A 12208-nucleotide genomic window follows, 5' to 3' on the forward strand; every position below is an offset into this window, starting at 1 on the left:
TTTTGTGAAACTGTGACATGCTCATATTCCGAAAATATTGCCAACAACCCACTACGGCAGCTGGTTTAGTCCAAAATGCACAATACTTTTTGCAGTTAGATCTATTCGATCTCTGACCGTGTTCTCACCACAAACGAACCGTACCAGAGTACGTTTGAAAGCGTACAGAGACCATCTCTTCAAGGAGGTCTCGGTACGCTTGTTTGGTGCGCACCAGAGTTCGATTGCTGCATTCTCACCTGCCCAAACGAACCGCACCAAATGAGCGATCGAACTCTGGTACGATTCAATCGAACTAAACAAGGCAGGTGTGAAAGCACCCTAACTTTCTCTAAGTAATATAAAATCAAATTTGAAACTTGACAACCACAAATGTTTTCTCTTTCGTCGTCCTCCTCGCTGTACAGAGGGACAGTGTGCTCAAATCCTGTTCCAGCATTTTCAGACATGTGAAACCTTTTTTCTTGTGGACGTAATTGTTCTGAGTGCTAATTTGTGCAGGTCAACAACCATTTGTCTCTTTTATTTTGAAAAGTATTTTGTTTTTCCCCATAGAAATGAAGGATAAATAGATTTTTACATGTTTATAAACTTTAAATGTATGAATAGAGTTAATGGAAATGTTAATATGAAATATACTGTATATAGGGACACGGGGCCCCCCAGGGCCAATAGGACCCCCTGGACCTAAAGGAGAGGCAGGTGCTCCAGGCCGACCAGGACCCACAGGTCAGAGTCGCTGTCTTTTCTGTGATATAAATGTATAATTTGCTGTACATAAAGTTTCTTTAACATGTTTAATCTCAATGTTCTGTCAACACTTAGCATCAGAAGCATTGACGTTTTGACTTTCTAGCAATATCTTCAAATACAAAATATACCCAGTCTTCACATTAGTAATTATACATATAAGCAGCATTTGTAGATACTGTATATACTCAAACAATATCTTTTTAGACTTAGATGGAAGGTTTGTGGCTTAATTTAAAGGCGGGGTCTCCGATTTTTGAGAAATGCTTCAGAAAACGGAGTCGGGCCGATAATAAACAAAAATCAAAACAAAAATCAAAACACACGTGTAGCCAATGAGCAGAAAGGGGCGGGGCTTGTCGATATGGGCAGAGAGAGTGTTCAGTGCGCGTGTGTGACGTTAGCAGAAAGCGGTTTTAACATCGACATGGAGGATAAAAACAAAGAAAGAAAGAGAAGAAAGACTTACGATAAGGACAAGAAGTAGGACGTGTTAATATAGGATCAGCTTTCCAGCGCTGGAGAGAACTGAAGGAGCAGGAAGTTGGCCACATATTCACAGGTTGGAGTTTCCCGAGTCAATAACTCCTGAGCTAAACGCTGTTACTACACAAATAACACCTCTTTTCTATCATAGTAATGTAGAGAGGCAGCTACAACCGCGTTTTGTGTAGTAACAGCGTTTAGCTCAGGAGTTATCGACTCGGGAAACTTCGACCTGTGAATATGTGGCCGACTTTACTTAAGACGCCGAGGCGCTTTTTTCCTTCTCGATAGGTGAGTAACGTTGGTTTTGCTTTGTTACACAGAACTAATATATGCCTTTGTCCTTTACATGATTATGCTTGTGTGTCATTTTTGCTTGTTTGTTTATCTACAATCGTATTGTTCTTCCCTTCAGCTATGATAAAGACACGTTTCTTTCCGTTACTCGCCTGGGTTACGTATGTATGTGTGGGCGGAGCTATCGATACAGGGGTGGGACCCATTTGGGTTAGGGGCGTGTTTGTTTTGGTGATTTCAAATGTCGACATTTGGAGACCCTGTCTTTAAGGGACAGTCAACCTTTAATGTTGAATTTTTAACTGTGAAAATTGTATTTCCAAAAAATCCATAAAAGGCATAATCAGGGTGAAAAACAAGAATCGTTAGTCAATACTAACAGACCATGAATCATTGTTAGGGAGACGAGGAAAACAAGATCCAAGGAGCTATTACATGGAAAAAAAAGGAACAATGAATGAGTCACTGTTATAAGCTTAAAGTTATGGTGGAAACATTTGCAAGATACTGGGAGGATACAAGACAACTCAGAGCCATTATATATTGTATATACAATGCAGCGCAACCAAGGAGGGAGCAGGATCTTCATAGTAGTGTTACATGCGCTGTTATGGGAAAGTAGAGCTGAGACTAGAGACTCAAAACAAAAATACACAAAACTTCACTATCTCAACCATTCTAGGTTTGTTAAATAACAACATATTCATTATTAACATAGATTGACATAAGTATAGAAACAATAATGAATTCGAACGTTAATACAGTATTCACGTGCGTTTTAAGTTACAGCCACAACTAGTTTTCGCTGTTTTGACCAATCAGATTTAAGAATTCACATCATCATGATATACATGACTACAGGCTACTGTATAGATACTTAAATGTTAATAGTCACTGGTGATCATTTTTGCTTACAGGCCCAAAGGGTGAAAGAGGCTTTCCAGGTGAAATTGGTCTTCCGGGTCCTCCAGGACAACCTGGCCTTCCTAACTCCATTCCTCTCCGAGGGGATGTATTTCAGGGTCTCGGTACAGATGAAACGGGTGAGTGGAAACACTCTCAAACTGTTTAGGGTGTGTGTGTCTGTGTGTGAGTGTGTGAAGTAATTTTCAGTAATCCAGATGATAGTCAATCATACTGTAGCACTAAAGCTACTAGGATGCTAATGACAGGTGTCACTTTTTACTACAATGTTAAGTTCCAGTGTCCGTGTCACATACAGTATGTTTTTACAGTGTTTTAACAAGAGTTTCTGTATGTTAAAATGTTTATTTTAAAGTCTTGTCACTGGTAAATGTCAAAGTGGGACCAGCACTGACCCGTAGATATCGTTTGACCTAAGAGTTGTCTAAAAATAAGCTGCATGTTTACACAGATGGTTAATTAACATACGGTCGAGAATAAATGTACGCGTGCAGCCAAGCGCTCAGCCCTTTTAGTCATCATTTCTGCTGAAGTGTCTGAAACAATATTGATGACCATATAAGCCACGGTGTGTTTGCAAAAAAAAAAAAAAAAAAATTCTTAAAACTATGAATCGAATCCATTACTCATTTGATTCCCTTGACTCATTTGAGTTCCATACCAGCAACTTCAATGCAATGAGTCAAATGCTGTAAATGCAAATGAATTGTTTCACCGATATAGTCTGAGCTACTCTGATGAGTTTAGCTGGTGGATCAGTGGTTAAGACTCCGAGCCTGAGTAGTGCCAAGCAGAGGTCTTCACGGGTCCACTTAGATCCGAATACCCGGGGTCCGACCCGAGACCCGAGCGGGTTCGGGTCTAAAAGTTTCACGTGTGCCTCGGACAAGGGTCTGGTATAATAATAGCGACATCGGGTCTCGGGTAATTTAATGAATGTGTTTTTACTGAACGGACCCGAGAAGACCCGAACTACTGCATCTCGTGTGTGTGCATCGACTCGAGTCCTTTTCCAACCTCTCCTCTGTTTGCCAAGACCGCTTGCGACATGTGGCTGGTGACGTGTGGCTGGCGGTAAGCTAATTTTCGTCGAAACAGACCTGTCAATCAATTTAGAATTCACTCTATAGCAGTTACTTTAGTGTAGAGTTATGCAACATTCGGGTCCAGTCGGGTTAAAAAAAAATTGCCGTCGGGTCGGACTCGGGTCTAATTTTTCCGGGTTTGTCTCGGGTCGGGTCTTTTCTTAAAAAAAATAAAAATTATGCACGTCGGGTTCGGGTAAAAAGTGATTCGGATCACTTCGGGTCGGGTTTCTTTCTTTAGACGCGAGAAGACCTCTGGTGCCAAGGTGCCACTTTTGGTCCCTTGAGAAACGCCCTTAATTTTCTCTGCTCCAGGAGTTCTGTATCATGACATCATGCATCAAGCTAGAGGATTTTCTTTCTTTGAACGAAAACGAAGAATCTCTGGATGCATCCATTCATTTCTTCATCCTTAGTAACTACCACACATCTTTGTCTGAGACCAATTATGAACTCGAGTGATGGAGCTGTGTTTGAGGAACTGAGCTCGAATTCTCACTCCATACTCAAACTTCTGCCATTTCTACATCTGGGATTTTTTTAATCGTCGTGCCGACTTTAGAGGTGGATATCTGGAGCACTAGATAAATAAGGATACGCATGACACATCTGCGTTCCATCCTCATTTGAATCTATAAGTAAAATCATCGAAAATGTTCTTTGTTTTTTTTTTTCGGAATCATCCCCAGTTTCCAGTAAACGAGTTCCCTCCCACAGTAGGAGCACTCCGAGACAGGTTTCTTGCCTTCATATAACCGAATCATAAATGCACACCCAATTTCTTACAGATGTTCTCACGGATCGTTTCACATAATTTACCTTGTGCGAAACGATCGCCAAGAGCAACCGCATTGTTTTGAGCTACATGTGCTTCATGACTCTGAACCATGGCTCGTGATTAAAATTTCCATATTCAACAGCATACCTTTCTGCAATGGTAAATCGTCTCAAAGCGTAATCTTCTCTCCATCGCACCAAGAGCAGATTTTCCGGCATGCGTAAAAAAGGAAATTGTGGCTTTTTTACCAATACGGGTCGGAGGTCAGAACCGTTTCAGCCTCGATAAGCTATGATAAGTTTTAATGTCGGAGAGTCTTTCGAAGGTCGAATGGATTTTAGTTCTTTTTTTTTTTCGATCTGAACTCGGGATTTATTGATTACATATTGTTTTTTTTCTCAATAATAGGCTCCGTTGACGTCATCGTATCTTCGAGAGATTTTGAGTTTCCAGGTGTTATTTTTCCACTCATCTGTTTCCTACATTTGACTGTAATTTCCTTACATCACCAGCTATTATTCTGACCTTAGTTTCCTTTGTTTTTTATTTGGAAAAGCACCGGCCACGTCGACCCCTAGAGCAGCTTCGTAATTGTTCGCTTCGTAATTAGTGTTATGTGTACAGACGGCATCCAGACCTCACTCTGGCCATAAGATCTAATTTATTCATAGCATGCAAAGAACAATTTTCTGTGAGATTTTGTAATCCTTCTTTATTTAAGGTGGAATTTGAATCCAGTGAATTTAATTCAAACTGTGCTTAGAAAACCAGACGGAAAAGAAACGGTAGTTTGAATGGAGCTTGGAAGAAAGAATGTAGATATCAATAATATCAATAATAATATCATTCTGAGGAACATCTCTCACAAATATTAAAATCTAAATGTAAAAATATAATTTGCATGTGGATTGGGGGGACATGGTGGCTTAGTGGTTAGCACATTTGCGTCACACCTTAAGGGTTGGGGGTTCGATTCCCACCTCTGCCTTGTGTGTGTGGAGTTTGCATGTTCTCCACATGCCTCCCCCGGTCCAAAGACATGCATGGTAGGTTGATTGGCATCTCTGAAAAATTGTCGGTAGTGTGTAAGTGTGTGAGTGAATGAGAGTGTGTGTGTGCCCTGCGATGGGTTGGCACTCCGTCCAGGGTGTATCCTGCCTCGATGCCCGATGACGCCTGAGATAGGCACAGGCTCCCCGTGACCCGAGAAGTTCGGTTAAGCGGTAGAAAATGAATGAATGAATGAATGTGGATTAGGGAAGAGGTGAAGCATCCAGGATTCCCAGGGAAAAGTGGATGCTTTCAGAGAAGGATTTTATGTTGTACTATGATGTTAAATCTTTAAATGCTAACATTAGCTTACTTGCAATCATTAGCAGCTGAAAACTGGAAATTAGCTGCTTAATTAGAAGTAAGCTACTTCAAAAGAAGACTTCAGTAGAATCTGAAACATTTGAGATCTATCTGCTTCATTATGGGTCATATCTTCCATTTTAACTCCATGTTTCTTACTTGATTAGATAAATGCTAAGTCTGACAACTCTGAGAGCATCTACTTTTGCCTGGGGATCTTGCATGCATCACCACATGCGTCACCTTTTGTACTATCTTACATAAAATCTGTAAATTTTTTTGGTAAAGTTTAATTAGAATTTTAAAGATTCGTATCGAACACTCGTTTTTTATTTATTTATTTATTTATTTATTTTATTTCAAACTAGAAAAAAAAAATCCAAATCTTACATCTGGCACATTTCTAAACAAAGATAATAACAACACAAAGCCCTTTTTTCCTTTAGAAAACATAGACATAAAACCGACGTACGTTTTCTGAATTTCTTTATTTGCTAACAAATCAAATTTGTTTATATGTTACGGAAATAAATAACGAAAGCGACTTGTTATGTAACAGACCGCTTCGCAGACCAAAGAAAAACATAATGAAGGCTTCTGGGTTTTGCTGAAAAAAACAACAACTTTAAAACATTACAAATGTGACAGAATTTTCAGGATGCTCAGATAAATATTTACTAGCTTATTTCCTTTAAAAAAAAAAAACCTGCACAAATTTTCCCTAACGCTATTGGTGGACTTTTAAAATAGAGGGTTATCAACAAAATATAAATCAAATACTGGCATCATTTTTATAGTATTTTTTTAATGTAAAATATAAATAAACAGATTTCTTAACCAATGTATTTTTTTTTTCAGTTTCCAACCTTAATAGATTTGATGTAGCTTGAACAAAGTTCTGTCTAATTATGGCATGATTGGCAAGTCAGGTCCCAAGGCAATAAAGTAAGAACTGCCAAAGTGCCACAGTTGGGTAAAGTCCCAAAGGTCTGAACACAGGTTCAGATGCTCTGACCTTTGGGACTTTACCCAACTGTGGCTCTTCTTCTTTCTTCTCGAACACGTTCAGAAAGCCACAAATAAATTTCCCCTAACACTTTCTTGAGGTTCCAGCAGGGGACAGCAGAGTCCTGCTGTAAGTCCGGCCGAGCCGAGCTGTTTTTGATTAGGCCTCTGGCTTGAGCACAAATCAGCTCTAATTTGTAAGCTGTCAGCGCAGCCGTCTGCTTTTGGAAGCTCAGTGCCAAAGAGCAGCGGCGTGTAAAAAGGCAAGGGCGAGACGTTCCGCCCCCCCTCCCTCAATCCTGCCCCCCTTCAAGACGGTCGGAGCTCCAGAAATTGGTTCCAGAGGGACGCTGCCAAGCAGGCCAACCTCCTCGAGTAGCTTTGCATGTTTTCGAAGTTGGAGGAAGAGGGTTGTGGCGGCTGGGTTCCCCTGAGGCTGGAGGCAGGACTCGGTGCTGAGACTCAGACGTTCGACAAGAAGAGCAGAAACCTCCTGCTGAGTCTCTGGAGGCACAGTGAAGGGGGTGTGAATGCGACTGAATGTAGACTTTCTGGCCTCTTTCACACATAGTGCAATGCATGCCATCAACGGTCTGGGGACTCATTATATCGTACGTATAAATAGATGATGACTACACGGTTCACTAGACACCAAGCTAACTGAAAACAGAATCTTCGTGTCTTGTGTGGTTCGTGTTTAGTCTAGGTTTTCTCACCTGTCTCTCACCTGGGTCTTATTACACAGGGCTTTTCAATTCTCAAATCTGACTGATCACGTGCGGTCGATTAACAGCAGCTCTGACGTTAGGTAAAGATGACTGAATAAGATTTCTGACATGGGAAAGATTTCAGGACCGAGGCCGATCTGCTTTGCGGTTTAATCGTAACCAGACAACCTCTGTTTTTTTTTTTTCCTCTCATTAACTTCACAACAAAGAGAATAGTGAGACCGGCAGGGCAAGAACTTATCTCAGAATCCTTTCACAACCAGAATCTCAAGGATTAACTTAAATTTAATCAAGAACACTCCATGACATTCTGTGGAGATTTTTTATTTTAAATTACCCCAATTACATCAACTCAAATAAATGCTGTTACTAGAAACAAATAAAATGCATGCTATGTTATTGTTTAATCCATACAGATGTTAGCATTGGCAAATTAGTGTGGTACAAGCAAAATAAAGCACTTTGTGGCATACGATTAAAGGAAAGCGATTCGCTTTTTTTGTCGTCATTTGATTATTTGAATATAGTAAAAAAAAAAAAAAAAGCTCACCATTTTACTTTCAGTTAGAAAAACTTTATACCTCATGTGCTTTTGTTTTGATTTGCCTCCTTCTGATTTCCCGATTGTGCTGTTTTCTGTTTTCCATACAGCCTTTGATTAATTTGTGTATTTACATCCTGTCGTGTCTTTTGCTGTCTGTCGGAAATATAGTTACAAGTTAAACGCATTTAAGAGATAGTTATGCACACTATACTGACGGTTTCAACCTTCATCCTTTTTTTGTTTTCGTCTAAAACCACCTGAACAAACACAACAACGTAACTAGATTTGTAAAGTCCGTCGCGACGAACTTTGATGTTGGCTTTGACGGTGCAAGTATTCACAAAGGCCGGTGCTTTTTGGAGGTGAGTGGACATAAGGGTCAGTGTTATTTTTGAAAACAAGTAGACAGAAAGCTAGGGTGCCAAAACATTTGGAGGTAAGTGGAGACGAGCATGTGATGTGATGTCATCCGAATACCTGTGAGGAGGTTCCCCTCATTGTTCTGAGTGTTTTGATAGGTCACATGTCCATGTTGTAAAAAGTTTTTTGATTTTGCATATTTTGGGGGCGGGGCTGCGGCACAACCGAAAGGCCAGTCGGTACACCGATTTAAACCTTGGTTCAGAGTATCACCCTAAAGGAGCTGGTTGAATTTGGTGTAAATAGTTCAAAAGCTTGTCGAGTTATAAACCTCCAAAATTTATAATGGGAGTCTATGGGAAAAAAGGCCACTTTCAGACCCGGGACCGGAAGTACCGGAACTCGGATCGCTTAGAAAAGTAACAGAAACAAACTTCAGACCAGCGTCTATAACTCTGTATATCCGAATTTGGTTTATGTGGCTCAAAAGCCCTAGGAGGAGTTACTCTTGATAAATTTTTGTCTAAGCTTAAATAGGAAAACAAAATGTTGACAAATGCCTCTTTTCCACCGGAAAGAACCAGGTGCTGGTTCCGAGCTAATGCTGGAGCTGTTTCATAGTTGGTTCCACTGGCGAACCTTCTAAGAACCGGTTTGCCTTTCCACCGGCTAGAGAGCCGTCACAGCACCGAGTGTGACATCACTGTATACGTGTCACGTGTCCCAGCGACGTTAGCGCAGCAGCGGCAAACACATACACAGCAACAATGGAGGATGTCGCTTCACTGTTAATGCTCATGGCTTTGTGAACCTACATCGTCATCCAAACGCGTCGAATAAAACGTGTACTTGCGGCTTCGTGTAATCTGTATAAACGGAGGTTGTAATCGATAAAGTACATAACGTTTTTTTATCGCTAACACAGAAAAAAATAAGCCTTAGCATGTAGCTACCTACTATCATGTGTGCTGATAATGTATCATATCGCGGTAAAGTAAAAGTGTATTAAACATTAGTATACTTAAGGTACATTATCAAATGCGCTAACAGTAGCCCCGCCCACAGCTCCTGATGCAAGCGGTTCTTAAGTCTAGACCAGCGACTTTTTGGTGCTACTTAAGAACCACTTTTCCTCGTTCGGAGCCAGTGCTTTGGCGGTCGAAACAGAAAGAACTGGTTCTAAATTAGGCTCCGAACCAGCACTCGAACTGCCTCGGTGGAAAAGGGGCAATAATTACTACCAAGAAATTGGTACAAACAAACATCTAAGGAGGACCTGAAGTCTTAACGTATTTTTACCTCAGAAATTCCAGTCCATGTGTCACGTGTCACATGACGTGTGCCTGTGCCGTCTGTACACGATCATAGATTTATCCTTATCTTAGCGACGGACTTTGATGACGATTTCTCGAATTAGCCTTAATATCTTTTGAGTATACGCACATGCATGCGGCTTTCAGTCACCGCTCGTTATAGCAGGACTGTCTTCTCCTTAAGCTCTTCTGTTTATAGCGTATGAAGTGTATTTTGAATCATTTATTATTAGTGAATATGCTGAAAATAGCGCTGAATTAAAGAAGAAAAAAAAAGACGAAAGTATCTGGATTATGGTCAGGATTTTTTCCAGAAAGAAAAGGACTTTACATCCGACCACCAGCCGTCTCGCTTGGATATGTTACAAGCCCGAGATGGAGGATAATTAATTTTGTCAATAATCACAGCCAGACTGTACAAATCAAGAATACTTTCGAGCGCTTAGCACTTTTTAAGGCTCTAAATGTAGCCCACACATTTCACCTCCACTGTGTAACATCATTCATCTCCCCTTCTTACTCGCTCATGTGACTGCCACTCGCTGACAGCCGTGTTGAGCTTGTGGGCCCGATTCCATCCAAACCTCATCGCAAAAGTACGGAGAGCGAGCGTGTGTAGGACAGCTGTCCCTTTTTTGTGTCCCTATGAGACCAGAGCAAATGGTGTTCCAGGACTGAAAGGACGTGACTTTGTCTCGTGTGCTTTGGAACGAATTCCTTGGCAGGTTATTGGATCTCAATCAATGACTAGATATCCAGTAATGACTGTCGCTGACTCTTAATGGTTCAACACACACACACACACACACACACACACACACACACACACACACACACGTTTTTGTCCTAGTATCCTTATGAGGACCTTTCTTTGACATAATTCTTAAGTAAACTATCCTAACCCAACTTTGACATTAACCAACCAAATGTCCCCACAAATGTAGCTCTTCTTCCTCACCAATATGTACATGCCCTATCAATCTAACCCCATCAATAAACACATACCCCCCCCACACACATATACACACACCTACACCCCTACCACACACATTTTTGTCTTAGTATCCTTTTATAGACCTTTCATTGAATTAATTTAAGATAGCTTTTTGACCCTAACATTAACCTCGGTAACCTTGATTTTGTCAAAGCAGCCTCAGGAGGACCAGCCAAATGTCCCCAACATATGCAAAACTCTCAAACTCTCAGATATAATTATCTTTCCCCACCAAGATATAAATACATGCTTCCACATCTGCTGCTTCCCCAAACACACACACACACACACACACACACACACACACACACATATATATATATATATGCAATCACTCATTCATTATGTCTGGGAGGAAGTGTTGAGAGCACCAGCACAAAGGGTTTCTCATTTCATCTGTTTCCTGCTCCTAAATTCAGGCTTTTGTCATGTTATTGGAGCAAAAATGAACAGCACACCCACCTGCTGTACAAAAGAACATTACGGTTGAATTTCTTTCACTCAATATTACAGGTAAAGATCTGTGGAAAATGAGTCTGAGTCTCACTGGAGCTCACACACAGCATTAATGCTTACTGTCTCTGTGTTGTTATAAGCAGGTCGTATAGGACCTCCAGGCCCACCCGGTCCTTCCGGTATGTCATAATACATACACACACACACACACACACACACACACACACACACACACACACACACACACACACACACTTTTTATACTGCAGTATTTTCTCTTCAACAGCCAAACTCCACTCTGAAACACAAAATGATTTCATTCTGGTGCTAATTTGTTGGTTTTCTTATTAGCATGAGAAATTAGCGGTTGTTAGCAGTTGTGTAACGCTCTGAGGTCATAGCAGGACAAACTCTCAAACTTGAGGAATAAACATAAGCGTTAGATTTTGCTCTTAGTCCCTAAAAACATAAGTGCTTACTTTTCTCACTAGCCATTTTTTTAGCAACCTTCTATATCCTATTAACGAGAAATTTAATATTAATAAATATTAATTAATAAACACGTTAGACTCAGAGTTAGGACAACTATAGGACACGGTTTATGGAGCTCGATTACACAAAACCAGAATAAAGCATGGCCTCATCGTTCTCTTAAGTCGGAGATGAAACGAGGGCAAAATCCCACATCAACACTAGTAGTAAGTGGTCAAACTGCATTGTAGGTCATTTAGGAATAGACCAAATTGTCATTGAACGAGATTAAAATTAAAATAAAAGCACCAAGCAGTGAAGGTTAATTGTAAAGATTTCTATGGAAGGTGTTAATTTTTTTTCTTTACGTGTTCTGCTTTAATTAGAAAAAAAAGTGCATAATCAGATTCTAGTATTATAACATTCACACTTATTTATGCTGTTTTTATTAGGCCCCCCAGGTCCTGCTGGAGCTCCTGGCCTTCCAGGTTTACCTGGACAAGATGTAGGTACATGGTCACAGCAAAAATAATAAAATAATAAAATACAATATTAATAATAATAAAAAGAAGAAGAAGAATGCAGATTCATAAAAAATGTTTGCATATATATATATATATATATATATATATATACATATGTATATATATATATATATATATAT

The 12208-nt window shown here is 40.2% G+C and overlaps 1 protein-coding gene across 3 annotated transcripts in view; it reads left to right on the forward strand.

Annotated features, from left to right (window-relative positions):
• Positions 1 to 12208, forward strand: part of LOC113640227 (collagen alpha-1(XXVI) chain) — a 40259-nt gene that overhangs the window by 23409 nt on the left and 4642 nt on the right. For 2 of the 3 annotated variants that reach the window (XM_047806735.1, XM_027142620.2), the window contains exons 6-9: positions 649 to 729; positions 2451 to 2576; positions 11214 to 11252; positions 11997 to 12049. In XM_047806735.1, the coding sequence (XP_047662691.1) occupies positions 649 to 729; positions 2451 to 2576; positions 11214 to 11252; positions 11997 to 12049 (299 nt within the window). The remainder of the gene's footprint in view (positions 1 to 648; positions 730 to 2450; positions 2577 to 11213; positions 11253 to 11996; positions 12050 to 12208) is intronic. The other variant, XM_047806734.1, reaches the window with a different exon arrangement.

This window comes from Tachysurus fulvidraco, chromosome 22 (assembly GCF_022655615.1).
Source record: "Tachysurus fulvidraco isolate hzauxx_2018 chromosome 22, HZAU_PFXX_2.0, whole genome shotgun sequence".
Classification (NCBI taxonomy): Eukaryota; Metazoa; Chordata; class Actinopteri; order Siluriformes; family Bagridae; genus Tachysurus; species Tachysurus fulvidraco.